Source organism: Dermochelys coriacea, chromosome 27 (genome assembly GCF_009764565.3).
Source record: "Dermochelys coriacea isolate rDerCor1 chromosome 27, rDerCor1.pri.v4, whole genome shotgun sequence".
NCBI classification, from domain to species: domain Eukaryota; kingdom Metazoa; phylum Chordata; order Testudines; family Dermochelyidae; genus Dermochelys; species Dermochelys coriacea.
Window position 1 is genome coordinate 11,384,364 of NC_050094.1, and position 25,870 is coordinate 11,410,233.

At 53.9% G+C, this 25,870-nt stretch overlaps 1 protein-coding gene across 5 annotated transcripts in view; it reads left to right on the forward strand.

Moving 5' to 3' along the window:
- ARHGAP23 (Rho GTPase activating protein 23) overlaps positions 1-25,870 on the forward strand; it is a 128,345-nt gene that overhangs the window by 31,040 nt on the left and 71,435 nt on the right. For 3 of the 5 annotated variants that reach the window (XM_038385594.2, XM_043503291.1, XM_043503292.1), the window contains exon 1: positions 22,499-23,322. The exons of the other annotated variants lie outside the window; for them this stretch is intronic. In XM_038385594.2, the coding sequence (XP_038241522.1) occupies positions 23,014-23,322 (309 nt within the window). In that variant the 5' untranslated portion in view covers positions 22,499-23,013. Of the gene's footprint in view, positions 1-22,498; positions 23,323-25,870 lie in introns of those variants that run through there. 5 annotated transcript variants of the gene reach the window in all.

Sequence of the window (25,870 nt, forward strand, 5' to 3'; positions counted from 1 at the left end):
GGAGACCAGGATGGGGCCTGGAATTTCCCATTGCATCAGCATAAGCTACGGGAGTGCGGCAGTTTGCGATCCCACAATCCTCCAGGGACATCCTGCTCTGGAGGCCAAGTTTGAGTGGGGCGATGGAGAGCGACAGCCCAATGGTGTGAAAGAGCCATTAATCTCCCGGCAAACTGTGGGATAGGCACTGGGCTGCAGCTGTAACCTTCATTCAGCTACATAGAGTTTCATTGTGAAACTCCAGCCCTGTTATCGCATGGCCTAGAATCCTGGGCGCCAGCTGTTCGCAGCCCATTATTCGCTGCCCAGCCAAGCCTTGAACCTGATCCCGGAACCTTTACTCATCTGAGTAGCCCCGGGTGGAGTCCAAGGGACCCTTCCAGTGTATAGGGACTGGTGCTAGGTTCTCCAGCAGCAGGCTGGAGAGCGTGCTGCCCCCCTTGTGTCCTTGAGAGGGGCAGGGAGCGGAGATCAGCCTTCCCTGGCCTTGCTGGGTCGGATTTCCCTCCAGCAGTGCTGGGGAGGAGCCGAGCCCAGCCCGAGGTGCCTTTCCAAGCTGTCAGAGGAAATGGCTCATTGTTAGCCCTGCTTCAGCCAAAAAAACCCAACAACAATAATCTCCCACCAAAAAACAACCCCCACCAAAAATGAGGCCAGCTTCTATTTGAGGGTTTCCACGGGAAAAACAGGAAACGGAATCCTGGTACTTGTCTAGGGCCTGCGGGTGATGATGCTGTTTTTAGGACAGCTCAGCAGAGGAGTGGTCGTCTGAGGAAGAGTACAGCCAAGCCAGCAGGCCTTCTTCCTCCATTTCTCGAAGGCTCCGTCCAGCTTCCTCTCCTGCTGAGAGAGAAACTCCCTCTTGGGTCCCATGTAGCTCAGGGCTTTCCGATCTCTTAGATTTGAATGGAGAAAGGACAGGGAGGAAGTGGGAGGACCTGTTCTGAATGAAAGAGACAGAAAGACGGCCATGTGGCCATCAGGGGAACACAGACCTACCTTGTCAAAAGTGGTTGGTGATTCCGAGTGCCTGACTCGAGACCCCTGAGAATCAGGCGCCTTTAAGGATCGTTTTTGAAACAAACAATCTACTTTTATGCGTAGTAACATGCTCTTCCAGCGCCTTTTGTACTGCTGACCCCAATGCACTTCAGCAGCTGCCTCTGCTGAAATGCGGCTACTTCTGGGGTGGTGTTCTGCAGATAGCACACAAGCCAGGGAGGGAAGCTTTGGCCAGAGGCCCTGTGAGACCTCTCTCACCATAAGTGATCAGGACTACAGTCGTGCCTGGCATCAGGTCACTGCTAACTTGGAGGGAAGAGCGCCACCTGCTGTATCACCAGCATCACTTCCTGCAGCACCCTAGTGATTCCTCGGAGACTCTCCTTGCAGGCCTGACTCGCTTAGCCTGAAGGTCTGACAAGGTCACAGCCCAGGGGGGCATGCAGCAGGAGCCTTTTAGGCATTGCTGCTGTTGGGGCCGTAGGTTTCAGACGTTTTGTGTAGACTAGGTTGCAATTATTGGTTCTCTGGCCTCCTTGTAACGCTGTAAGGGCTGGGGAAGGAAGATGCTTGTTCAATCTGCAGCCACCTGTGTTCCCCGCTGAGCAGAGCTGCTGCTCTGTGAGCCTGATCCTGAAGCCCCTTGGGAACAGAGAAAGGACTGTCACTGACTCCAGTGGGCGTTGGGTCAGGCCTGGGGAGAACATTCAGGGCCTCTGCACCCACGCATGTAATAGAGCTGCCAGTTAAAGGGACCCAGCCAAGATGCAGTCGCATCTGTGCCTGAAAGATGTTGCTATAAGGGACACCTAAGATGGTTCTCCCTGGGAGACAGGAAGGAGCGAGAGATTCTTTTGGTCTGTTCTACGGCTGTTTACTCAGAGCATGTGACAGCACTTTGCGTGTTTAAATAACAAATACAGAGCTAGCTCAAGTAAGTGCCAGCTATTGCTTTCTGCCTCTCAGCTCAGCATGGAAGGTTGGCCTGGGACTTCGGAAATGCAGGTTCAAATCCCAGCTCTGCCACAGAACCCCAACCCCTCCCAGGGTGACCTTGGGCAAGTCACTTAATCTCTCCCTGCCTCTGGCTCTCACCTCTACCACGGGGATCATAATCCTTTTGTCTGCTCTGTTTAGATTGTAAATTCTTAGGGGCAGGGCCTCTCATTCGCTCAGGGGATAGCTACACTGCAGGGGAAGAGGTCCAGGCAGACCTCCCCGTATACTAGACCCAGGCTGAAGCCCACATGGTCACATCTTTGTTGCTGTTATGAGCTGTGCCAGCTGGATTAAAGCTAGCACGGCTTTGGCTATCTGCTACAATCACACTGTCACGTCTAGCGCAGATGTGTCTGTACAGTGCCTAGCACAACTGGGCCATGATCTCAGTGGAGGCCTCTAGATGCTACTGGAATATCCCTAATGGCCCTCCTCGGGAACTGGCTGGTTTTGTACGGGCCACGTGGCCGAGGGGTGTTGCGAGGTTGGCATTGCTTTGCACGGGAGCGTTGTCTCTGGCTGCGGGTGGAGAGACACGGGAGAAAGAATCTACATGGCCCAGGAGTGTGTTTCGGCGCAGTCCGGCTCGTGCGTTTGCTGCTGCAGAGGTGGCATTGCTCCAGCTGCAGCTTCTACTCAGCAAGGCCCCGTTCTCGTCCCTGAGCCGTCCCCCCCCCCCGCCCTCCCCATCCCCATCTGCAGAGCCTGATAGGGAACAGCAGGCAGGCTGCGCTGTAAATTAACACATTGTATTCATGGGTCAGAGAGCTCAGCACTGCGGAATGCGTGAGTGGCATGTGCGAGTCCATTATTAGCACTGAACAATGAGCCAGCAGCCCCATGTCGGCCCCAGGCCTCATTAATTAGCAGGAAGACGGCCGTTTAAAATAGCCATCGCTGCTTTTCCTTGCTCTGGGGGTGCAGAGGGAAAACACTCTGCTTCCTTGCTCTTCTGTTACGAGGCAGGGTGGCCAGGTCGGAAACCTCAGCTTCTGAGGTGGGGCCATGGGGGAACCTACCAGCCCCCAGGGTCACTGGGAGGAGAACAGCGGTGGGATGCAACACTCAGGCGTCACGTGTGGGTACTTTCCCCTCCTCCTTGCAGTCGGCTCCTTGGATGCACAAGGGCAAGCTGAGAGAGTTGTCCAGTGTGAAGCCAGGACTGTTTCTCAGCGAGGGCAGGGGTTAAGGGCCGTGCCCTGGGGCTAGGAGCACCTTGCTTCTGTTAGCATGAGCCTGTTTCCTCGCCTGTCATGCTGGATAGTTCTACCCCATTTCAGGGAAGGCGTGTGGAGGTCGTGGGTTATTGATCTGCACATAGATTTTGGAACTTAGTGTGTTTTTCATTTAAAAAAAAAAAAAAAAAAGAAGCCATAGAGGCCTCTGGCAATCCAGAGAGTTCAGCTTTTGTGCACCCCAATAGGCTCTGGATTGGGGAGCGTGATGCAATAGCTGGGGGCAAGGACTGCACCCATCCGGGCTGCATGACTTTGGGCTTGTCTAGCAACATGTCACATCGATACGGTGACGTAAGTGCAAAGCCACAGAACAGGCTCACTGCGCCCATGCAAAATGCGGCCTGTACGCATGTCCCGGTAACTTACAGGGGAAGTCCTGCTCTTGCCTGTCTTAGGGCAGGCCTACCCTATGGGTGCTGGAGTGGGACTGTGGCTTTCATGGTGCTGTACCGTAGATGCTTTCTACATCAATGGAAGGAGTTTTGGAAGAATTGTCCCATCAGGGGTTAGGTCAACTTAACGATGGTGTTCAGGGGTGTGAATTTTTCACACCCCCTGAGCAATGTATCTCATCAATCTAAATTTTAAGGGTAGACCAGGGCAGTGGAGCTGTATTGCTATAGTCACAGTGATACAACTCTCCTCCCCCAGTTTAGACAGGGCCATATTCTCTCCGTACGTGGCAGAATCTGGGTTGGTTCTGTGAGCAGGGATTTTGGGCCCCAGGGCTGGCGAGATGCAGCCTGCTGTCCCTGGATTGGAGATGGTTTCACAGTCACTGAGACTGCTCTGTGATGGAGCAATGGCATTTCCAGGAAAGGTCAGGAAATGGGACGACACTCTCAGCCCAGATTCCCAATTTCTCTTGACGCTCTGCCAGCGAGCCCTGCTCTCTGGACAAACAGTCAGAGCGAGACTCTAGTGAGCTGTTGCTTTTAAACATGAAAGGAACGAAAGCACAGCTGAGCCGAAGTTGACATTCGAAGTGTTGAGGCTGCCAGGAGAGAGATTAGTTTGGTCATGATGCAGATGAGCAAGGAACAGAGCCAAGTGGGAATCCAGCGCCGGCAGACAGAGGAGCATTAAATGAGACGCTGTCAAGATAAAAGTTTTTTGTCTTTGAAAAGAACAAAGCAACTTTCTTCCCCAACCGGAGCTGAAAGAATGTCAGAAATCCAGTTTGCTGCTGCTTTTGGCTGTTTGTTTGCCTTTTGCCTTTGACTTAATGGGGACTGGGTCAGTTTCACACACTGCTTGCCCCCGATCTGGCCTGGTCAGTTTCAGCTTCGGGTTGTCCTGGTCTAATGTTGCAGTCTGGGCTTGGGTTTCTCTCTGTACAAGGGAAAAATCCCCTGGGAAAAAATGGACTCGGCCCAGGTTGCAGTAGATAGGCACCCACATCTCCTGTCCCTAATCCGGTAGGGGTCTCAATGAGAGGCGAAAAATTTTAATGGCCGATGGAGACTCAACTCCCCTCTTACCTAGAAGAGTAACTCCCCAAGGCCAGGGCTGAGGTCTGCTGGGCAGGGCATTGAGAGGCAGCCTGGGCTTGATGTTGAGACACTGGATTGGAACACAAGTGACCTGCCTTCAATTCCCAGCTTTGCCACTCACTTCCTGCCGGACCTTGGGCAAGTCACTTAATCTCTCTGTGCCTCAGTTCCCTAGCCTAGCAATGAGCATAATCATCTTTCCTTTGTCTATTCGGATTGTAAGCTCTTCAGGGCAGGGACTGTCTCCTACAGTGTGCAGTTCCCAGCTGGGATGTGATGCTGGTCTCCGGTCATAGAGTAATTCAAATAACACTGGAGAGGCTGCCTGCACTGTTGATCAAGTGCTTTCATCTTCAGAGCTGTCAACCCAGCATCTTTCAGCAGCACCCAAATTGCGTTGAATTTGTTGAATCCCCCTTCCTTCACAAGGATGAGAACTCTGGACTTCTTGGTTGCCAGCCCGGTGCCTTCACCCGGTGCTTCCTGCTCAGCTCTCCGAGCTGGGATGGGGATGCCAGTGTGTTTGCATTGTAAGGGATTGAGTCAATATTTGACTGCAGTTGTTAATTGTGTGTTCATGTCTGGTGAGCTGAGTCTGTCCCCTGATGAGGAAGCTGACCTGCAAAACAAGCAAATCGTCAGGTGACATTGGTGGCACGCTAATTAGCAGAGCATTTGGGGCTAATAAGTAGCCACTCCATTGCTAGTTACCTGTATTAACGATCTGGCCTGGTCCACACCTTCTGAGCAACCCACACCAATTTTAGTGTGTTTCCTTGGGGGGTTCCCCTCCCATTGTTGACTCTAGTTAGCTCTTGTGGGCTGACAGGTGCTGAGGCCCAAATCTTTGAAGGTATTTAGGTGCCTGTTTCACTGGGAATGAGGAGGCTAAATACCTTTGAGGCGCTGGGCCTTAGTCCAAGGTGGATGTGGCTGCACTGGGGTGGTGCAAAGAAGTGAGGGGAAGTTCCTGTGGCTCTGTTTTGAAGAGAGTTTGGCCAGCCCTGAGTTTTGGGGAGGCATTCTGGGCCCATTTCTGATCTTGCACTGGTGCAAATGGAAAGTGAGAGAGGAATGGGGCCCACTGTTTCTGGAAGGGCCTGTGCCCAGAAATAGAGGAGTTTCTGGGGTATGTCTCCTCTGCATAATAAACCCCCATCTGTGGGACTAGGGCTTGTGGACTCGGTTTTTCCACTGCAGTGTAAACCTGGGCTTACACTTGCTGGGCCCGGGTCTCACAGCAGTGCTACCGCATCCATACTGTACTGTGCAGGCCTTCTAACCCAGGTCTGTAGCTAGACTTCCGTCCACACTGCAAAATGACAGGGCATGCACCTGTCACAGCGGGACTCGGGCTCTGACCCACCCCGCTAGCAGGGCCCTGGGACCCGGGCCCCTGAGTGCTCGCTGACTTGAGTCAACCTCATTTGTGTGTGGATGGGGCTGGGGCTCAAACATGAGTCAGAGCCTGGGCTCAGTGTGCAGTGTAGACAGACCCTGAAAGGCCTTGCTCCGGGAGTTGAATGCTGGTTAGAAAGATGGTTCTGCCTTTCCCTCTGCTGGTTTAGTGACGTTCTTTCCGTGTCTAGCAGGGGCAGGCGGGGGGGAACGGCAGTAAAGCAGCACGGCAGGGCTGGGGACTCAGTGGGACACCGGCACCAGGCTGCCTGCCCTGTCCCTAAAAGACTAATGGGGTCGGGGGAGTGGGGAATGGGTGATTTGGCCAGCCTGCACTGCTCCAGACTGGAGGTGACTGGCTAGGGCACGTGGGCTGCTGTGACCCAGACAGCACCCCCCACGCTGGGGCTGCAGCAAAGCCTCATTCTATACATAGAGCTGGTGTGTTTGCGGGGCCAGGGCTGCGTATTTGGAATGCCTTCCCCGTCAGCATTGCAAGCTCTCGGCTTTCGGACAGCTGGTCCCCAGGGAGATCTCCCAGATCCCCTTCTCCTGTGTCTCCACCTCTCCTTCCCTTTGCCTCTGGCCTTGTCTACGCACAGACCTGGCACCTGACTCAGTTGTTCATGAGGATGGCCCTAACCTGAATGAAGAGGGTCCATGCAAGTGGGTTGCACCAACCTGACTAAATCGGGGTCTAAGCCCATGTCATCAACTCGGTTCATCCAGACAAGAGGGGAAGTCATGGCCCCATTGGAGGGTCTGTCTACACTGCAGTGAGTGGTGTGAATGCAGCTCGGGTAGACCCATCCAAGCTCACTTTAATCTCGCTGCCTGGGTACCAATGGCAGTGAACCCTTAGCAGTATGAATGTAAGTGCGGGTTAGCCACATGAATGAGGACCTTGGGTCCCAGGTGGGCTTGTATAACCCATGCAGCCACGTCTTCACTGCTAATTCTAGCCGCCCTAGGGACATCATGGCTAGCTCAGTTATGTCTCCATGTGCTGCAGTGACACCTCTGACTGCAGTGTAGACCTGCCTTCCAATGGGGATGTGATTTCACCCCTCGTCTAGATGCACCAAGTTAACTATGTGGTTAGATCCTGATTTCATGAGGTCGGATGGAAACTCTGTCATTCTTTTCACTGGGGCCGGGATTTCACCTTGTGTCCCCAAAGCTGCTCCTCTCTCTCTTCTTCCCATTGTTCCCATGTGGCTCTCTGGCCTCTTTCCCCTGTAGCCCCAGCTTTCTGGACGCATATAAATACGTCTCCAAGGCATTAGCAAACGAAGCCGCCCGCTCCTAAGCAGCGTGTCCTGTCTCTGTCCCTGCGTTCGCTGTGCCAGTCGCCCTGCCCTCCCCTTTTCAGCGTAGCTCCCCGCTGGGTGCCAGCTGTATTTTCCCTGGGCCTGGAGTGTAGGAATTGGGGGAACTCCAGGAGTGGCTCGTCTGCCCCCAAAAGGTGTAATCAGGGGGGCCTAGAGGCTTTAAATAAAGAAACAAACTGTTGCCCAAATCCCCACTGAGCTGCAAAGCTCTTTTGCTGTGTTTTTGGTTAAAGAGAATTAAAATGCTTTCTCGCACTTGGGTGCTGATCTCCCGAACCGGGCTGCCCCAAGTGCTTGCCTCTCTCTGCATGACTCTCGCCCATAGCCAGGTTCATATTCTCCCTTCCTTCTACTTGTGGTTGGTAGATGTTTAAAGAGCTGATCACCCTGTTCTCTGGTCCGATTTGGTGTCTCTAATAGAGTCGCACCCCATCATGTGATTTGTCCATCAGAAACGTGATGCATGTTTTGACAGGGCTCCACGCCCCCTGAATTGGGCCCCTAAGCTCCTTGTACTATCAATGTGGAGAGAGAGGCACGTTACAGTGGGATCTACAGGTCTATTGCTACAGAGGCCTATAGTGGATTTGACCTAGTGATATTGTCCTTCTTGGGTGGGGATGGTGGCAGGGGCAGCCCGTAGCACCCCCAATGGGACAGATGCCACCAACTGATTGTGAAATGCAGCCTCCAGCAGAAGGGGTTGGCTGGAGATTTCCAATCCTGCTAATCAGCAATTTGCATTTGGCCGCCATGGGAAAATTCACGCCCAGGTAACACTAGAAGTGCATGTGTGTGCATCCGGGTGGTGTGTTAAGATTAGAAGGGGTTGAAAATCTTGTGATGGGAGAGTTTTCCTTGGAAAATGCTGATTGGATGACAGTGAAACGTTTTGTGGGAACTTATCAAGGTCATTGGCGTTTTTGCAGGAAACAATCAATTTGTGACATTCCTGCTTGGATGTTGTATTTTATAGTTTGGCAAAGTGATAAAGGGGAAATGGAACATTTCAATAGGGCGGTAGGGGATTGTTTCATTTTGTGACAAATTCCAGGATTTTGACTTTCTGACCTAATTTTGAAATCTTGGATTTCCTGCGGGACAGAAATTCTGAATTTTTGACCAGCTCTAGTTAAGAATTTATCTAAATCTCTCTGCAAATGGGGCTGGGTGCCAGCCACGCTCTGGGTGCCCCAAAAATCAGGCACCTCTCCTCTCCAGACTGTTAACTTTTTCTCTCTACATGGGCAGCAGAGGACCGGTGAGGTACTGCTTTTAAGAGTGTTGGCTCCCTGTAGCAGCTGACCTAGAGAGCACGAGAGATGTACTGCTCTTACCAGTCAAGGGTGTTCACCTCTAGCCCACATGATAGACGTCTCATTTTGGAGCTGGCGGTTCTAGGCCGGGCTTCCCAAGACAGGCGTGTGTGTGTGAGAGAGAGAGATTTCTCTGGCAACTGTGTCTGTGCTCCACAGTGCACACATTCATTACGCTGGGCTTCCTCTGTGGCTGCAGGGCTATTTAGAAATGCAGGCATTGCAGCTGGGTGGCCCAGGGGACAGCCCTGTTCATTACTAGGTGTTCCGGGCGCTCGAAGCACTGTCCGCGTATGAACCCAAAAGATGCGCCCCCATGCCAGATCACGCAAGGAGGCAGAGCTGTTGGCGAGACAGACTTCAGGGGGCAGCTGGGGCAGGGAGGGAGGAGGGTGCTGCTCCGCGCATATTTCATTTTCTTATGTTCCAGCTCCTTGTTTATGGCCCAAAGCTCTTTATCTCCAGATGTTTTCCTGCAACTCTATTGACAAAGGTCTGCACCCACCAGGCCTCTGTCATGGTTGCCCTGGTCTGCTTTGGCAACCACATTGGCTTTGCTTCTGTCTCTAACTGCTGTGGTCCTGCCCGGAGTGGGGAACACCCTGTCACTCCCATCCCTCTCTGGGCACTCCTACGCCAGCCCTTCCCATGTGCTGCCAGCCTCCCTCCCCTTTCCATGTCCCTGAGGTCTCCCTGGAATGGTTCTTGCTCTAATGAGGATAATCACAATAGACTTGCCTAGCCCTGGATGCTCGGCGGCTAAAACTGAGGGGGTGGAAATGGGGGCATAATCAGGCTGAGGGCTGGTTTTAAATGGATTAGTTCTTGGGAGTCACCTTTGGGTGGATTTGATCCCAGAGAGCTTGGGGCAAGAGGAAAGCCAAAGCCTTCAGTGTGAGGTGATGGTGGGGGGAGTCCCTGATCCTGACCCCGAGCAGAGCGTGGGAGGAGCTGGCTGACTCCTCAGTGTCAAGCCTCAGCTGTCAACCAGGCAGTGCTGCGGCAGCTTGCCTGACACCCCAGGGCGATGATCGCAGGTTGGAACCCGGCCGGGCAGGTGCTCGACTCTCAGAGCCGCGCTCCATTAGCTGCCGGGAAGCTGCATTTCGGAATCCAGCGATCCCACCTGGGAGATGGGTTCTAGAGTCCTCTGGATCCCACCCCCGTCTCTCTCTCTGCAGGGCATTTCTGACTGTTTGCCCTTGAAACTGACCTCCTGGGTCCATTCACTCCCCTCCACCTCCTAGTACAAACTATTCCCTTACCGGGGGGAGACACAGGAGCTGTGGGGGAGCACAGGGGTTATACACAAGAACCCTGCCGAGTGTCTGAATTTGTACTGGCCCTGCAGGGAGCCGGTGGATGGACCACTTCTCCGCTCCCTCTATCTCGGCTGCCACGCGCCCAGGTGGGGAAGCTCTTTCCCATATAAGGTCTGAAATTCAGTTATTATTTCAGCATGGGCTTTATCTGCCCTGGAAATCCTATTAAGCTCTCATTTTTCTGACCCTAATCTCAGCTCACAGTTCGGGAGGGATTAGTGTTTGGCCATCTCCCCTCTGGCCCCCCCCCCCCCCCCGAATGCCAAAAACAATCTCTCCATCCCAGATCTCTCCATCCTTTGCCGGCCTGTTCCATTTAGAGAAATCCTTCCTCCCAGCTCAGAGAGTCATTCGCTTTTTCCATTTCTAATTCCCTTGTTTGGTTTTATCTCCTCCTTTCCATCTTCCCAGGGAGCTAAGATTTCTCTCTCTTTCTCATCTCTGGTCCAGGGCTGAAGCTAGGAAAAGAGTTATTAGTCTTGAAATCACATGGACTGGTTCCGTTCAAGCCCTGGCTGTGTGCAGGATATCCGGGGTCCCGAAAGTCACACTGTTCTGATGATGATCTTAGGTTAGCAGCTGGATTCTTGCAAACTGCTACAATGTAGGAACTGCCACACCAGATGTGACTTCTGACCTGCCCAGGCACTATCCTGTCTCTCCTGGACATGGTCTGGGTGATTCACAGGAAGGTGCCAGGACCTAGGTGAAGTAACCTACCCTGCAGGCAAACATCCAGACAGTGGTTGGCATTTGCCCTGGCGGTGATGTTCTTCTCAACAGTTTTTATACTATCTAATGTGTATCGTCTCATTCTCCATATCATTGCCTATCCCTCTCTTGGAACCCACTGAGCTCTTGGCCCCGATAATGTCCAGTGGCAGTGAGTCCCACAGTTCAATTGTGCCTGGTGTTTAAAAAAAAACATTTCCTTGTCTCAGCTTTGTTGCCTTCCGATTTCATTGATCCTTCCCTTATTTTGGGGTGAAGGAAAAGGACAAATAGAAGAGTCTGATCCACCATCTCTGTGCTATTCAGTAACTCCTATGTGTCTATTTGCCTCCTCTTTACAGCCGCTGTGCTTAGAGATTGTTGCTTAAACTGTCCTTGAAAGCTGGGATTCCAAACTGCAGTCATATGATCAGTGCCTCTAGTGCTGGAGACAACAGCCGCCAAAATCCTCCTAGGATGGAAGTGGTGGGGAGGGGGGAAAGGTAAGGTCGGAAGCAGAGTGACTGGAGGTCCCAGAGCTCAGCTTTTAAATAGCATCAGACATGTCTCCTCTCTCGCTGTTGAATCTTCATGATCACTTGTCCCTTGGTCTGGGATCTGAAGGGGGATAGCTTCCATTCCCTGCTCCTGTCTCACTTCCTCTCTCTTTCCCTGAGTGTGATGATCTTCTCTTCGCGCTGGGGCCAAGGGTTAGTGAGAGATATTCCGGCAATGACCGGGCCAGCTGCAGATGTTCAGGGAACAGGACGTGTGCTGGAGGGTGTCGGGATGTGGCGTGCTGATATCCACGCAGGCCTCCTACGCAGTGTGCCGTGCTCTGGGACCCGGTGGTGGGAGAGGAGAGGCACTTTGTGAACTCTGTGGCGAGTCCCAGCTGGAGCTGACGACAGCTCAGGCCCTGGGGGCTGTCGCGCGGAAGCACCAATGAACGGGTTCCCCGGTGGGGTGTAGCAAATGCTTTGTGGGGACTGTACCGTTACACGGAGCCCTTGTGACCCACAGCTCCTGACTGTGGACTCGGGGAGAAACGCAGGCCTCTGTCATGGGATACGGGTGTGATCTGCGCTCAGGGCTGAAAGTTAGGATTCCTGGGTTTAATTCCTGGCTCTGGCATGGATTCTCTGGATGTCCTTGGATGACTGTTGTTGTTTGTACCATGGAGGCACCTACCGGCCCCTGAAGAATGGTTCAGTGGGAGGAAGGCTTGCTTAGTGGTTGGGGCACCAGCCTGGGACGTGGGAGACATGGGTTCGGTTCGCTGCTCTGCCACAGACTTGCCTTGGACAAGTCACTTAGCCACTCTGGGGCTCAATTTCTCATCTGTGCAATGAGTGGAACAGCCCTGCCCTCCGGGGTCTTGGGAGGATAAATACAGTAACAATTGCGAGCTGTGCATACTCTGGTGCTGGGGGCTAGAAGAGTACCTCTGAGGGACAGCCTGGGACGAGGGCCCCATTGCGCTAGGTGCTGTATGCGCATAAGGACAGGACGGCCCCTGCTTCAAGGAACTTGCAGGTGCAGGTGGATCCAAGAAGAAGATGTGGGAGGGACACAGTGAGATGGTTTGGCTGTAGTGCAGTAAGCAGCAGCCCCAGTGCACCCGCTGCCTGCCCGGTGTCAGTCTGTGGCAGCGAAAGGAACAGGCTGGAGAGACTGCCTGGGAAGGGATGGGAGATGCTGTCTGAGACGGAGATTGCAGAAGGAGCTGGGTCTAAGTGCTTCCTTCTCCACCTGTTGCTTCTGCACAAGCACCCCTGGGAAGCCCCTGTCCCTCTGAGCTGATCCAAGCCATGTGACTTTAGATCGCTCTGGGCCTCAGTTTCCCCACCTGTAAAATGAGGCAAATATCTCCCTGGGGGTTGCAAGTATTAAATAAAGTAGTTTTTGTCTCTAGATCCTTTTATGAACAGCGTCTTAACACAGGGAGGCTGTGGACCATGACCGAGGCTCCTAGGCGTAGCCTCAGTATAAATAGTGACTAATAATATAAGTGCTAAAGTATTATTACTAACCAGTGAATTACAGGAGTGGCTCCAGGAGTCTGGTGGGCGGTGGGAACCGATAGACCAGTAGAGGGCAGTAGTGGGCAAGGTTGTCCTTTCCGGCACGATCGCACAAGAAGGATAAAATCTGAAGCCGCCGTCCGGGACAATCGTTCGCTGTTTCTGCCAAAAGGAGCTTCCCCGTTGGGTTCCTGTTTGAAAGGTGAAGACGGGGGGAAAAAGGGATGGTTTGGTATAAAGGCTCAGGACTGGTCTGTCAGTTCTCATTCTGCTTGTCGCATCCAGGCCTGGTGAGAGGTCCCCCTGGTCCCTGCCCGTGTGGTAGCTGGAAGGCTCGGAGGGTTAGAAATGCGACATAGAGCCTTGCTCTGTTAGGCCTGGGGCTGGTTCATTTCTGGCCCAGCTCAGTAGCGCCTTTGGAGAATGAATGCCCTTTGATCATGCCAAGGTCTGGCCATTGGTGGGAGGGGGTAGCGTATGGGTGAGCTGGCCTCTGCTTACACCTGTTCTGTTGATACAGGAGCACTATCAATGATGGGAAATCAAGTCAACTTTCAAAAATAAGTTGCAAGGGACTTCCCAGCGGTCCACCTGCCCTGGCTCCCACTGTCAATTTTGGTGGTTTTCCCAGAGCGTTTTCCTGTCAGTGATAAATCTTTTCCTCTCCCCTGTTTCTGTACAAGAGACCCACACAACACAACAGGCAGAGATTGTGCAAGTGACTAGATGCAAAGTGCTGTCAAATGCACAACGTAAACAGTCTGAAAAAAACAGAGGACAAGGATATATTTCTCTCATTGCTGTCAGTTCTGTTTGCCTTTGCCCCCGATCCTGCAAAAGGGAATCCACATGCCTAGCTATAAGCCAGCAGGGCTAGTCCTGGGCTTAAAGTTAAGCACGTGTGTAAGTGTTTGTGGGATTGACACCTGGGTTGTAATTTGTTACAGGAATAGGTAACCCTCTCCCCAGAGAAGTGTGTCTTGGAGAGGAAGGTTTCTTAATAGCAGCCGTGTTAGTCTGTATTCACAAAAAGAAAAGGAGTACTTGTGGCACCTTAGAGACTAACAAATTTATTAGAGCATAAGCTTTATGCATCCGATGAAGTGAGCTGTAGCTCACGAAAGCTTATGCTCTAATAAATTTGTTAGTCTCTAAGGTGCCACAAGTACTCCTTTTCTTTTTGGAGAGGAAGGATGGTCTAGCAGGTAGGAAAGCAGCCTAGGACTTGGTAGACCTGGGTGACTTTGGGCAGGTCATATGGTCTCTCCGTGCCTCAGTTTCCCTACCTACACAATGTAGATAGTAGCCCTGCTCTGCCTGACAGGAGTGTCGTGAGGATAAATACATTAAAGGCGGTGAGATGCTCAGATACTGGTAAAGGGGGCCGGATAAATACCAGAGACAGGTTTGTGTGGTCACAAGATTCCTTTTCATCCCTTCGTGCCGTGAGCCCGTGGGGTGGTCAATGCTAGACAGAGGCAGAGGAGGCTGAAGGCAAAGCCAAGCTCAAAGCTTTGTGTAAATGTGATGAGGGTGATAAACGGTCACTTCGCTTTCCTTCCCGGTTTCCCATTCCGCACTGAAATGCTGGTAGTGAGCCAGAAGAGGGCTCTGCTGCCCACAGGGAGTCAGCTAAGGGAAAGAGTGTGTGTGTGTGTGTGTGTGTGTGTGTTGCATTCTGGGAACTTGCTGTATTCTTCCATTGCCCTTGCTTGGCTGTCTATTTAGGACACTCCTGGGTGAAACTGCGAAGTATGTTGGCAGGAGCCCAGCCGCGCTCACATTCCGACGGGTAGAATCTGCCCTGCTGAACACCACCTGACCTTTCCCAGTTTGGGCTGTCAGAGCAATACCGGAGCCCGATCCTGCTGCTCTTACTCACATGAGTAAACTCTCCCCTGCTCTACAGGGCGGTGGGAGAGCCCTGGGTTAGGAGGGGGGAGCTGGTATTTTGGACAGTGATCCACGGCTGTACATTCACCCAGAGATCCAGGTGGGCTTTTTATGAAAGACATGGACGCAAATAAATGGGAGTAAAATGGGCAGGATCGTCTGTCAGTCCCCCAGGGCACCAGGAAGGCCGACTCCGGTTAATGCTGCTGCTGTGAGTTGGAGCAAGGGGCATTCTCCCTTCTTTTGAGTTCCAAATGGGACTGGAAGTAGTGAACGGGGGGCTGCTGCGAGCTACCCTCGCTTTTATTTGACCGTATTAAAGATCCTATGAGCGAGTGTTTTCTCCCTTTAAAATGGGCTTTGTGATCCATCCATGTATGTTCTGTCGCTATTACAGGTGTTTATAAGGGGCCCAGAGAGCTTTGCGGCAGTTTAAAAGAATCCCGCCCCGCCCCCCCCAAGCCCCCCCCCCCCGAGAACAGTTGGAGCGTGAGACGTTTCAGCCACCGCTGCCCTTGGCTGGGTCTGAGCCAGCGCCCACCTCTCTAGCCATTTAACAACTGCCTGAGCCATTCGGTCTGCAGGGCGCCTTCCAAACCAGAGTGCGGGCGTCTGAGAGTGGAGCGGATTGTGCGTGACCCTGCTGAAGACCTAGAGGGGAAAAGCAGGACATGGCCTGAGCTTGCCTGCCCCTGTAGGCAGGAGGAAGCCAGCTCCGCTCCCAGGCAAGTCACTTTTGGGGTTTTAAGTAGTCTTATTGGGCAGTTGGAAACAAAAGCCCCCCTCCCCATCCCACCCTCATCTGCTGACAGCTGCACAGTGGCCCGGCTTGTTTCTCAGGCTCAGCAGTTCAGCTTGTTGGGACATGTCGGCGAGACGCCAGCCAGGGCCGTGTAGCAATCCCCAGCCCACCTTGGAGCAGGGCAGGCTGTGGGAGGATGTTTCCACAGGGATCTGGGGAGATGGTAGGGGCTGAGGGGCTGGCACGGTGTGTATAGGGGTGGCGTGAGGGCGGCCGCGTGGAACCTCGTGAGATGGGATCAGCCTGGACAGAGCGTCTTGCTTAGGCTGAAGCTCTCATGAGATGCACACCTCTCCGCCAACTATGTCATGTTAGCTTAGCCAGCATTTCTGACAAAGGCCGGGGCCCGAGGGGGGGTGCGAGGAGAGGGAGGGAGTTGGGGAAGGAAAGGAAACAGGAGGGTGCAGCCTGCCAAGGCTGAATCAGCTGAGAGAGCCGGATAGTCTGTCCTGAGCTTCCTGCTCCATGCACGTCTCCCCAGCTGCCCTGGATAAAGCCAGAGGGGTAGGTGCCTACAGTGATGGAAGGGGGTCCCCAGCCATAACTAGGGCCCTACCAAATTCATGGTCCGTTTTGGTCCATTTCACAGTCACAAGGTTTTAAAAATCATAAATTTAATGATTTCAGCTATTTAGATGTGAAATGTCACAGTGTTGTAATTGTGAGGGTCCTGACCCAAAAAGGAGTTGCAGGGAGGGTAGGCGGTCGCAAGGTTATTGTAGGGGGGGGTTGCGGTACTGCGGCCCTTGCATCTCCACTGCTGCTAGTGCTGCTGTCAGAGCTGGGCAGCTGGAGAGCAGCGGCCGCTGGCCAGGAGCCCAGCTCTGAGGGCAGAGCGGCCACCAGCAGCAGTGCAGAAGGAAGGGTGGCCTGGTCTGGTATCGCCACCCTTGCTTCTGTGCTGCTGCTGGCAGGACGCTGCCTTCAGAACTGAAAGCCCGGCCAACAGCCACCGGTCTCCGCCCAGCTCTGGCGGCAGCAGCAATACCATGACCCCCTCCAATAAGCTTGTGCCCTCCCCCCCCCCCCGCAACTCCCTTTTGGGTCAGGATCCCCAGTTTGAGAAACACTGGCCTCTCCCGTGAAATCTGTATAGTTTAGGGTAAAAGCACACAAAAGACCAGATTTCATGGGGGGAGACCAGATTTTGTGGTCTGTGGCGTATTTTTCATGGCCGTGAATTTGGTAGGGCCCTAGCCATAACCTATGGGGCTTTGCCTTGTGACACATCTCTGTGATCAGCCTTTTCGGTATTCTTCACCTCTGCAGCAAGCTCTTGGTCCAGTTCTGCATGGCGACCACGTTGCTGAGCCAATGCTAACGGGCCCCCTTGCTGTCCATGTCCTCAGAGGCCAAGCGATTGAATGGGCCATGCAGATGGGCCATAAATAGAAGACTCCAGGGCTGTAACTCTGGCATGGAACACAGGGACTAATAAATATATTCCATGTATTTCCTGTGGAATCGTGATCGCAGCCCTTCAACGATACGCTCTCCTCACTTGTTCTTGTTCCTTCTCCGACCAATGCGCTCTCGTGCACGCTCCCTGTGGCTGCTGGCTCTCGTTCCTTCTCCGACTGACGCGCTCTCATGCGTGCTCTCTGTGGCTGCTGGTTCTCGTTCCTTCTCTGACCGACGCGCTCTTGTGCGTGCTCCCTGTGGCTGCTGGCTCTCGTTCCTTCTCTGACCGACGCGCTCTCGTGCGCGCTCCCTGTGGCTGCTGGCTCTCGTTCCTCCAACATGCTCTCGTGCATGCTCCCCCTTGCTCTTGTTCCTCCTCCAACATGCTCTCATGCGCTCTTCCCCTCGGTCGCTCTCATTCATTGCTTATATCAGCATCTGTACCAGATGCCTGGAGGGTAACTAATGTAAAACCAGGTTTTAAAAAAGGCTCCAGAGGTGATCCTGGCAATTATAACCAGGCATATTGCTTGAAACTCTAGTAAAGAACAGAATTATCAGACACACGGATGAATACGACTTGTTGGGGAAGAGTCAACACGGCTTTTGTAAAGGGGAATCATGCCTCACCAATCTATTAGAATTCTCTGAGTTGGTCAACAACGGTGGATAAAGGTGATCCAGTGGATATAGTGTACTTAGACTTTCAGAAAGCCTTTGACAAGGTCCCTCACCAAAGGCTCTTAAGCAAATTAAGCAGTCATGGGATAAGAGGGAAGGTGCTCTCATGGATCAGTCACTGGTTAAAAGACAGGAAACAAAGGGTAGGGATAGATGGTCAGTTTTCACAATGGAGAGAGGTAAATAATGGGGTCTCCCAGGATCTGCACTGGGAGCAGTACCACTCAGCATATTTACAAATGATCTGGAAAAAGAGGTGAACAGTGAGATGACAAAGTTTGCAGATGATATAAAATTACTCAGGATAAATCCAGAGCTGACTGTGAGGAGTTACAAAAGGATCTCACAAAACTGAGTGACTGGGCAACAAAAGGGCAGATGAAATTCAGTGTTGATAAATGCAAAGGAATGCACATTGGAAAACATAATCCCAACTATACATATTAAATGATGGGGTCTAAATTAGCTGTTACCACTTGACAAAGAGATCTTGGAGTCACAGTGGATAGTTCGCTGAAAACGTTTGCTCAATGTGGACCAGCAGTCCAAAAAGCGAACAGAATGTTAGGAACCATTATTAAAGGGATAGATAATAAGACCGTCCATATCATGATGCTACTGTGTAGATCCATGATACGCCCACACCTTGAATAGTGCATGCAGTTCTGGTCCCCCCCTCTCACAAAAGATGTACTACGGTTGGAAAAATACAGAGAAGGACAATGAAAATGATTAGGATCAGGGACAGCGTCTGTATAAGGAGAGGTTAATAAGACTGTGATTGTAATGCTTAGAAAAGAGACGACTAAGGGGGCATATGATAGAGGTTTATAAAATCATGAATGGGGTGGAGAAAGGGAATAAAGAATCGTTATTTATTTCCTCACATAGTACAAGAACCAGGGGTCACCCAATGAAATTAATAGGCAGCAGGTTTGAAGCAAACAAAAGGAAGTACTTCTTCACACTTCCCTGCGGCACTCATTGTGAAGATCTAAAGAATAACTGGTTCCAGAAAGACCTACATGAGTATCTGGAGGACAGGTCCATCAATGGCTATTAGCCAAAATGGTCAAGGATGCAACCCCATGCTCTGGGTGTTCCTGAACCTCCAACTGTCAGAAGCTGGGAATGGATGACAAGGGACATGTTCTGTTCACTCCTTCTGAAGCACCTGGCATTGGCCACTGTTATAGAAAGGACGCTGGGCTAGCTGGACCATTGGTCTGACCCAGCATGGCCATTCTTGTGTTCTTATGTTCCTCCTCCGTTCGCTCCCCCTTGATCTCATCCATCTGATGGGGCACGCTCATGACAGCTCTTTCTCTCTCCCATCCCGCACATGTGCCCCATCACTCTCCTGTCCAGGGCACTCTTGCCTTCCACATCCACCATGCACTCGTGCGCCCTCTCTCGTTTTCTGATTCTCGCCCTTGCTCTGTTGGGTGAACCGCACTGCACCCGTTCTGTCCCCAATGCGCTTGTCACCAAGGGATCTGCTGGGGCAGGGGAGGTCGATCGCTGCTTACAGCCAGCAACCCAGGCCGTTATGTAAATTGCTACCTGCATTGTTGGGGTGACTCAGATCCCAGCAGGCACCTGTGCCCCCAAGTGAGATGAATCTGATTGGCTGGTCGCTGCTTTAGCTTCTGTTAGGTAGATACCCCAATGGCTGGGGGTGTTGGTAGCAGCCTGGTGGGGGGAGCTGATTCCTTAGCCACGGAGGGTTCTGGCGGCGTTGGCTGGTGTTGCTCTGATGAGGACGAGGCGAATGGAGCGAGCCCGGAGAGGTGGAAGAGGCAGTGCCTGCTGGCAGCTGAGTCCCTGGCCCCTGGAGGCCGAGGAATACAATCCGAACAATGATTGGCATTTCCCTGGAGCAGCCGCACATGGTTGTCCTCAGACACTAGAATTGCAAGAATGCTCCGTGGGACCTGCTCATGCGGGGCCTGGCCACAGGCAAGGGGGCCCGTCCTGCATGGTGCCGACCCAATGGGAGGAGCAGGACCCTTGGCACCAAAGCCAGATGCTTGTCCGAGATCTGCCCCGACCCTCCTGGCCCCTCTGCCAGTCTGCTCAGCCTTCCCTCTCCCTCGGAGTGGGGGGAGGAGGGAAGCTCGCTGCCGGATACCCTCTGCCCCTTTCACCCGCCCGGCCCTGGCAAGAGGACTGCAGAGCAGGAGTCCCCCCCTTTTAGCCCCTCTCCTCCCATAGCCCCACGCTGGGAGGAGTCACCCACCTTTCAACCCTGGAGCCCCCTCTGCCCCACAATGGGCTGGGTTTGCCTCTGACCCCCTCAGCCACTCTCCTTTGCCCCATCCCAGCCGTGGGGCAGTCCTGGCTTCCTGGGACCCCTGGCCCACTCTGGCCCGGGTCCCTGCCCTGGGACGGGCACAGCACTCCTTCCCTTCTGCCTTGCACCAGTCGCTGACCTCTCCCCCTTGGCTCCCCACCTCGCTCCCTGGCCTTGTCTGCCCCCGCCAAGGCAAAGTCCGGTTAAAAACCGGCAAACAGGAAATGAGAGGAACAAACGTCGCCATGGAAACGGCCTGGGCTTCTGTCCGATCCTGCCGGCGGCTGGACCCCCCGCCTTGTGTTTGCAAGCGCCAGCTCTGTGCCCCAGTTAGGTGGAGCCCATGTGCATGGTGCATTGGTGCCATTGGGGGCTGGGTGATAAGCACCCGCGTGGCCTGGGCAGTGCCACTTCCTTTCCCCTTCCTGTTAATGCTCACCAGGGTGAGGCATCTCCCCCCCCCCCGTGCTGGGGCCCAGGCCCCGCTGGCTCTGGGTTGTCACAGAGGTGAGACTATAGCTGCGTCCTAGCCTTGCTGGAGCCCTGGAGGGGCCCAGGGGTTTGGTGCATGTTGGGGAAGCACCTGGCAGGCCAGCCCCATAGCAGAACAGGACAGGGCTGCAGTCAGGGTGTGTCTGCTGGTCCCGTGGCAGCAACGTGTTACAGACGGTCTCTGTCCAGGTCCTTATCTGGCCCCCAGCGCTATGGTATCCGAGCGCCTTGCCCCCTGGGAGCTGGTAGTCCCATTTTACAGATGGGGAACTGAGGCCCACAGGGGCAAACGTGGCTCATCCAGGGAGTCTGTGGCTGGGAATGGGACCCAGGTTTCCTGAGCCCCAGGGCAGTGTTTATCTACTAGGCCATCCTTCCTCCCCTTGTCCGTTGCAGTCTGCCTGCCCCTCCCTCTTTCCAGTGTGCTGCAGGTGAAATGATCTTAGGGTGCATCTCGCGCACACCCCCATCCTGACTGCTCATCCCTTCAAATCAGCCCCTTTGTCCTCTCCTTCATCCTGGTCCTTCCCCTTCCCCTGCCTCTGTCCTGGCCCTGGTCCCATGGCTTCACACCCTGCCCACTCCTGTCCCCTTGCGAACTGTCGCCTGTTTCCCTGCTGCCCCCTGCTCCTGGGCTGACTTCCCTCCTCCAGCGCAGCAGGGACGACATTACAGTAGTCAGAGTTGTTAGCCACAGAGGGAGAGGCAGTCCCTGCCACCGAGAGTTCACTGGCTAAACCGACCAAACAGGCTCAGGGTAACTGGGGAAACTGAGGCACAGAGAGTGACTTGCTTGAGGTCAGTGGCAGAGCTGGGAATAGAACCCAGGAGTCCTGAGTACCAGTCTAGCCACACTACCAGCTTCTCTTTGCCTCTCTGCTGTGGTGTCATCTCCTCCTCTCTCAAAGCCTCATCATACTACTGGACTGCCTGATCTCTCTCTGCTCAACCCATCTTCCCACCCCTCCCTCTGGCCACCCTGGTCAGTTTCCATCACTTGTCTCAGCTCTTTAGGGCAGGGACTTTGTCTCAGAAGCACTGAGCACACACGCAAGGTACTGTACAAATATTGACCCACGATGCCCTGGGAAGGATTCCCTTCCCGGTCCACACATCTCCCCGGGAGCAATTATGTCTGTGTGTGTTCCAGCAACACCAGCGTGCCAGCATTGTGTTCTCACTGACTTGTGAGTCCAAATGGCAACTCCAGAGGTCTTGGCTGTCCTGGATCTAATCAGAATCCTTGAGGTCCCCGGTTCGAACCCGTCTGTGTCTGAAAGTGACCAAAAGTCATTCTCGTTTGGTGGCTGTTGAGAGTGGTAGGATTTGGAACATTCCCAGTGCTCAGTGCCACCACAAAGGGGTCAGCTTAGCACGGGGGTCAAAGATCAAATGGGCTATGGTGACTGAACCAGCCCTAGAGGGATCCCTAGGGGGTGAGGCATTGTCTTGGGGCCGTTGCATGGGGGAATCCCAGGCTTGGTTCCCCAGCACTGGCCAGCCAGTCTCTGGGCAAACGTTCAGTTCAGAGAGAGAACAAGAAGGGAAGAGAGTGAGAAAGTAGAGATGGGAGCCGCCCGGTTCTGAGAATCCCCCTGGGTGTGTCCTGGGGTGACACCTCGTGCTGTGCTCCCCAGCTCTTGGCCTGCCTTGCATCCACTTCCCAATGCCTCTTTTCATTCAAGGACCCCAATGCACTTGGCAGAAGTGGGTCAGGCTCATCACCCCATTTCATAACTGGGGAAACGGTGACGCACGGAGCAGGCTGGTGAGTCAGCCCCGTGTCAGCCACCGGCTCCAGGAAGAGGACCCAGGAGTCCGGACTCTTGCTCTAGTCACTAGACTGCACTCCCTCCCCCCCTGCCCACCTTCTCTTGGCAGGCGCAGGGCTGCCAGGCTGGGAAGCGAGTTGAGGAAGGAAGGAAGAGGCCAGGAGGGAGGGAGAGGAGGAAGCCGGAGGATTTTAAAAAAAAAATGTATCAGCAAAGTGAAACTTCCAACCCCCCTGCGCTTGTGTCAGCTGGAGGGGGCTGGGTCGCCCAGCCAGGCAGCGCCGGAGGGGGTGGGAAGGCGGGGTGATGCTGGGTGGCCTGATAGCCCGGAGCAGCTGCAGGCAGAGCGTGTGCATTCTCTCTCGCTGTCTGTCCGTCCATCCGCCCGCCTGCTCCTACCTCCTCAGCTCAGCCTCCGCTGGTTCCCCGTGCGGCTGGAAGCTGGCTTTCTGGTGTCGGGGGTTTCAGTGCCTTCCCCTTTGTGGGGGTGGCGGGGTGTGCGTTCAGGTCAGCGTCCTGGTGGGGGTGCGTGGATCTGGCATGCCCAGGACTGGAACGATCAACATTCATCTGTGATACACCAGACGAGCGAGCTGACTCCGCCTGGCAGCCAGGGAGGGTTTTTACACCAGACTCTCTTCTGAAGTTTAGGGGCTAGCCGAGAGAAGCAGGGAGCAAGCTCTGCTGTTCCCTCTTCACCGATGGATCTATAGGGGATGGGCACCAGCTGCGCCAGGGGCTGAGATCCATTCGGCTCACTTGCCTCTCCCAAAAAAATCTTTAGTTTGTTCTTTCCGCCCCGTCAGTGACTTTCCAGGGAGAATCTCTCCCTTCCCCTTTGCTGGATGGTGGAAGAAGGCGTGGGCAGCGGGGACAGGGCACCCCACAGGGGTCTGCGGGGACCCCATCGTCCTCTGGCTGCACCGAGGAACATGTCGGTGGTGGGCAAGGCCCTGTGGAGTGTGGAGCGGGTGGGGAAGGGCTGGCGGTTTGAGCAGCCCATCGGCGTGGACTGCAGCTCGCCCGAGCCCCGCTGCATCTGGTTGACCAGCCTGCGGAATGACAATGCCGACCTGGCGCATAGGTACCGTGCCGGGGTCGCTCTCCCCAGGCAGAAATGCCGCTCGCACCCTCAGCTGGAGACACGCCACATGGTGAGAGATGTGTCGGCGCGTACCTAGCTCCCCTTTGACTCTGGAGTGGGGGAAACTGGGGAGGGGGGATCCAGTCCTTGTAGCCTTAGTTCACTGTCCGATGGGGATGTAAATACTTTTGGGGGGTACGTGAATGATTTGGGGGGCATGTTTCCTAACTCCCTAGTGGATGGGTGCTAGGAAGTAGAGGGGTCACTGGAGGCTAAGTATTGCTATGTGCCATGATTAGGATTTGAGACTAACGAGTGATGCCCATGAACTTGGCACCTGGGGCAAAGACACCAGCTTGGGTGGAGGTCTGATAGCTTCTGTTCCACTGTAATAGGAGTGGGTTGGGTCTCTCTCTCCTGGGACTTTACCCTCCTGCCCCAAGTTTTGCCAGGAGTATGGGGGAGGTGACTGGGCTTGTTTCCCCGCCCCTGTCTCTACTTTGGGGTAAGGTGCTTGCAGGATCTCCTGGGGTGTATTTCATGATACCCCCTCCCCAGAACTTCAGCAGGGAGGGCTGTGCCTTGTCTCTGCTAAGGCTGGCCCTGCCTCTTCTGCTGGTCACCACCACGGTCTTGACCGTTGATCTGAAAAGTCCCGAAGGGTCTCTGGCCCTCTTGTTTTGGAGATCTGCCTGGTACCCTCCAGTGGCTGTCATTGGTGGGGCGCTGCAGCTCTTGGCCCCGGCGTCAGACTCCTGGAGACAGGACTTCTCCATCAGGCTGGTCCTTGGCTCTGTCCAGTTGAGATCCCTTGGATCCATTTAGGGTCCAATGTACAATGCCTCTTTATTCCTACTGGTGTTGGACTCCTCCGTGTGGTGGTTTATCTGCTTGGTCTTCTCTCTGTTGAGGAGATGATCTGGGTTTGTGGGACGGGGGTAGTGGAAGTCATTCCCTACCCTATGTCATGGTTCATATCTTCTCAGTGAATGGTGACCAGATACTCCGGCTTAGCAGTGTGAGTGATAAACGAGAATGGAGCAGATCCTGGGTTTATTGACGTTAACGTGCGTTTTGCCTGAGTGCGGCCCACAATCAATATATGGGGTTGGGAAGGAAAGTGGGTGAAGTGTGGAGGGGTTGTAGGGAGTTGGGAAAAGAGGGGACAAAGGGACCCCAGAGTTTGGGGTTCCACCTGCATCTCCTTGATGAGCCTTGGCTTCCTGCTCTCCTAACCTGCTGACGGAGCGCCAAGTGCGTGCCCAGAACAGAGCTAAGAGGCTGTTTGTAAGTTCACTGTGTGCTTGGACGGTCGTGCATCCGATGTCCCTTCTGAGGGCTGTCGAGTCGGCTCACAATGGGGGACAAAATGCAAAGCAGACAGAACGAGAGAGGCGAATGAATGACCGCAGGGTGAGGAACATAAAGGAAGGGAGTTAAGGTTTCTCTGTGTTTGTGAACCCAGGGATCTGCCAGCCCGGTAGTGAGTGAGTCAGTGATGGCTTTGTGCCCAGCGTTGAGATGACCGGCTTGCACAAATTGTTGCTGTGATTAGTTTTCATGTGGGTTGTTTATATACAACATTGGGGCAGCCTTGTTGAGTGATTTAGGGCAGGGAGCTGGGGATGTCAGGACTCGTTGCTATGTAACCCTGGGCAAATCATTCTCCTCCTCCATGCCTCAGTTTCTCCACCTGTAAAATGCAGATAATATTTACCAGCTTCACGTGGCCTCTGAATTAGTTATGTGCTGGGAGCCTCCTAGAACAAGGGCTGTAAGACGTTCAAGTTGCTGCTGTTCTGTACAGAGCAAAACTGAGACCTGTGTAATGCTGAAAGAGTTTGGTGCAAGGGATGTGCTAACAGGAAGGAATTGCCCCCCCCCACCCCCAGCCCTTTGGGGAGTCAGACATCAATCTGTGTGGGGCTTCTTTCGTCGCCCTCGCTGTGGGACTGCGGGTGACTCCAATCACCAGAGATCTGCACATCTCATGGTGAATTTCAGCGGAGCAACATTAGGGAGTGGGACCCAGCCAGTCACAGCACCTGGGGGCACTTCTGTCCTCAGTTAAAATAAAAAGAAGGGGGAAAATTGGCTTCCTCCAGGGCAAGGGAAGGAAGGGGCACGGGGGAAGGGTGACAGGCCAGGTATTGAACTTGGCCTTTCCTGATGCTCAAGGTGGGACGTGTGTTTATTGCAATAGCACCTAGTGACCCCAGCCATGGGTGGGCCTCACTGGGCTGGGTGCTGTACAAACATTTACCAGGAGACGGTCCCTGCCCCAGAGCGCTTACAGTCTAAACAGACATGGGGCGAAACCGGGGCCCAGAGAAGAGACTTGCCCAAGTCCATACTGCGGGTCAGGGGCAGAGTCAGGAGCAGAACCCAGCACGCCGAGATTCCAGTCCAGGCCCTTACTAGCCCGAACGGGGGTCCTGAGCGTTTTGTCCTCTGGTTCTTTCTGTCAAACTGCAGCGAGGGGAAGGGACTGAAGAGAGAGAGGAAATGAAGCCCGCAGCATGTTCAGCAGATAGAGGTTGCTAGGGCCAGCAGCGGGAGCGTGCTGGGCGTGTGCCACGTAATGCCCCAGCCTAGGGGTTCTGCTGCTCCAGCCACGT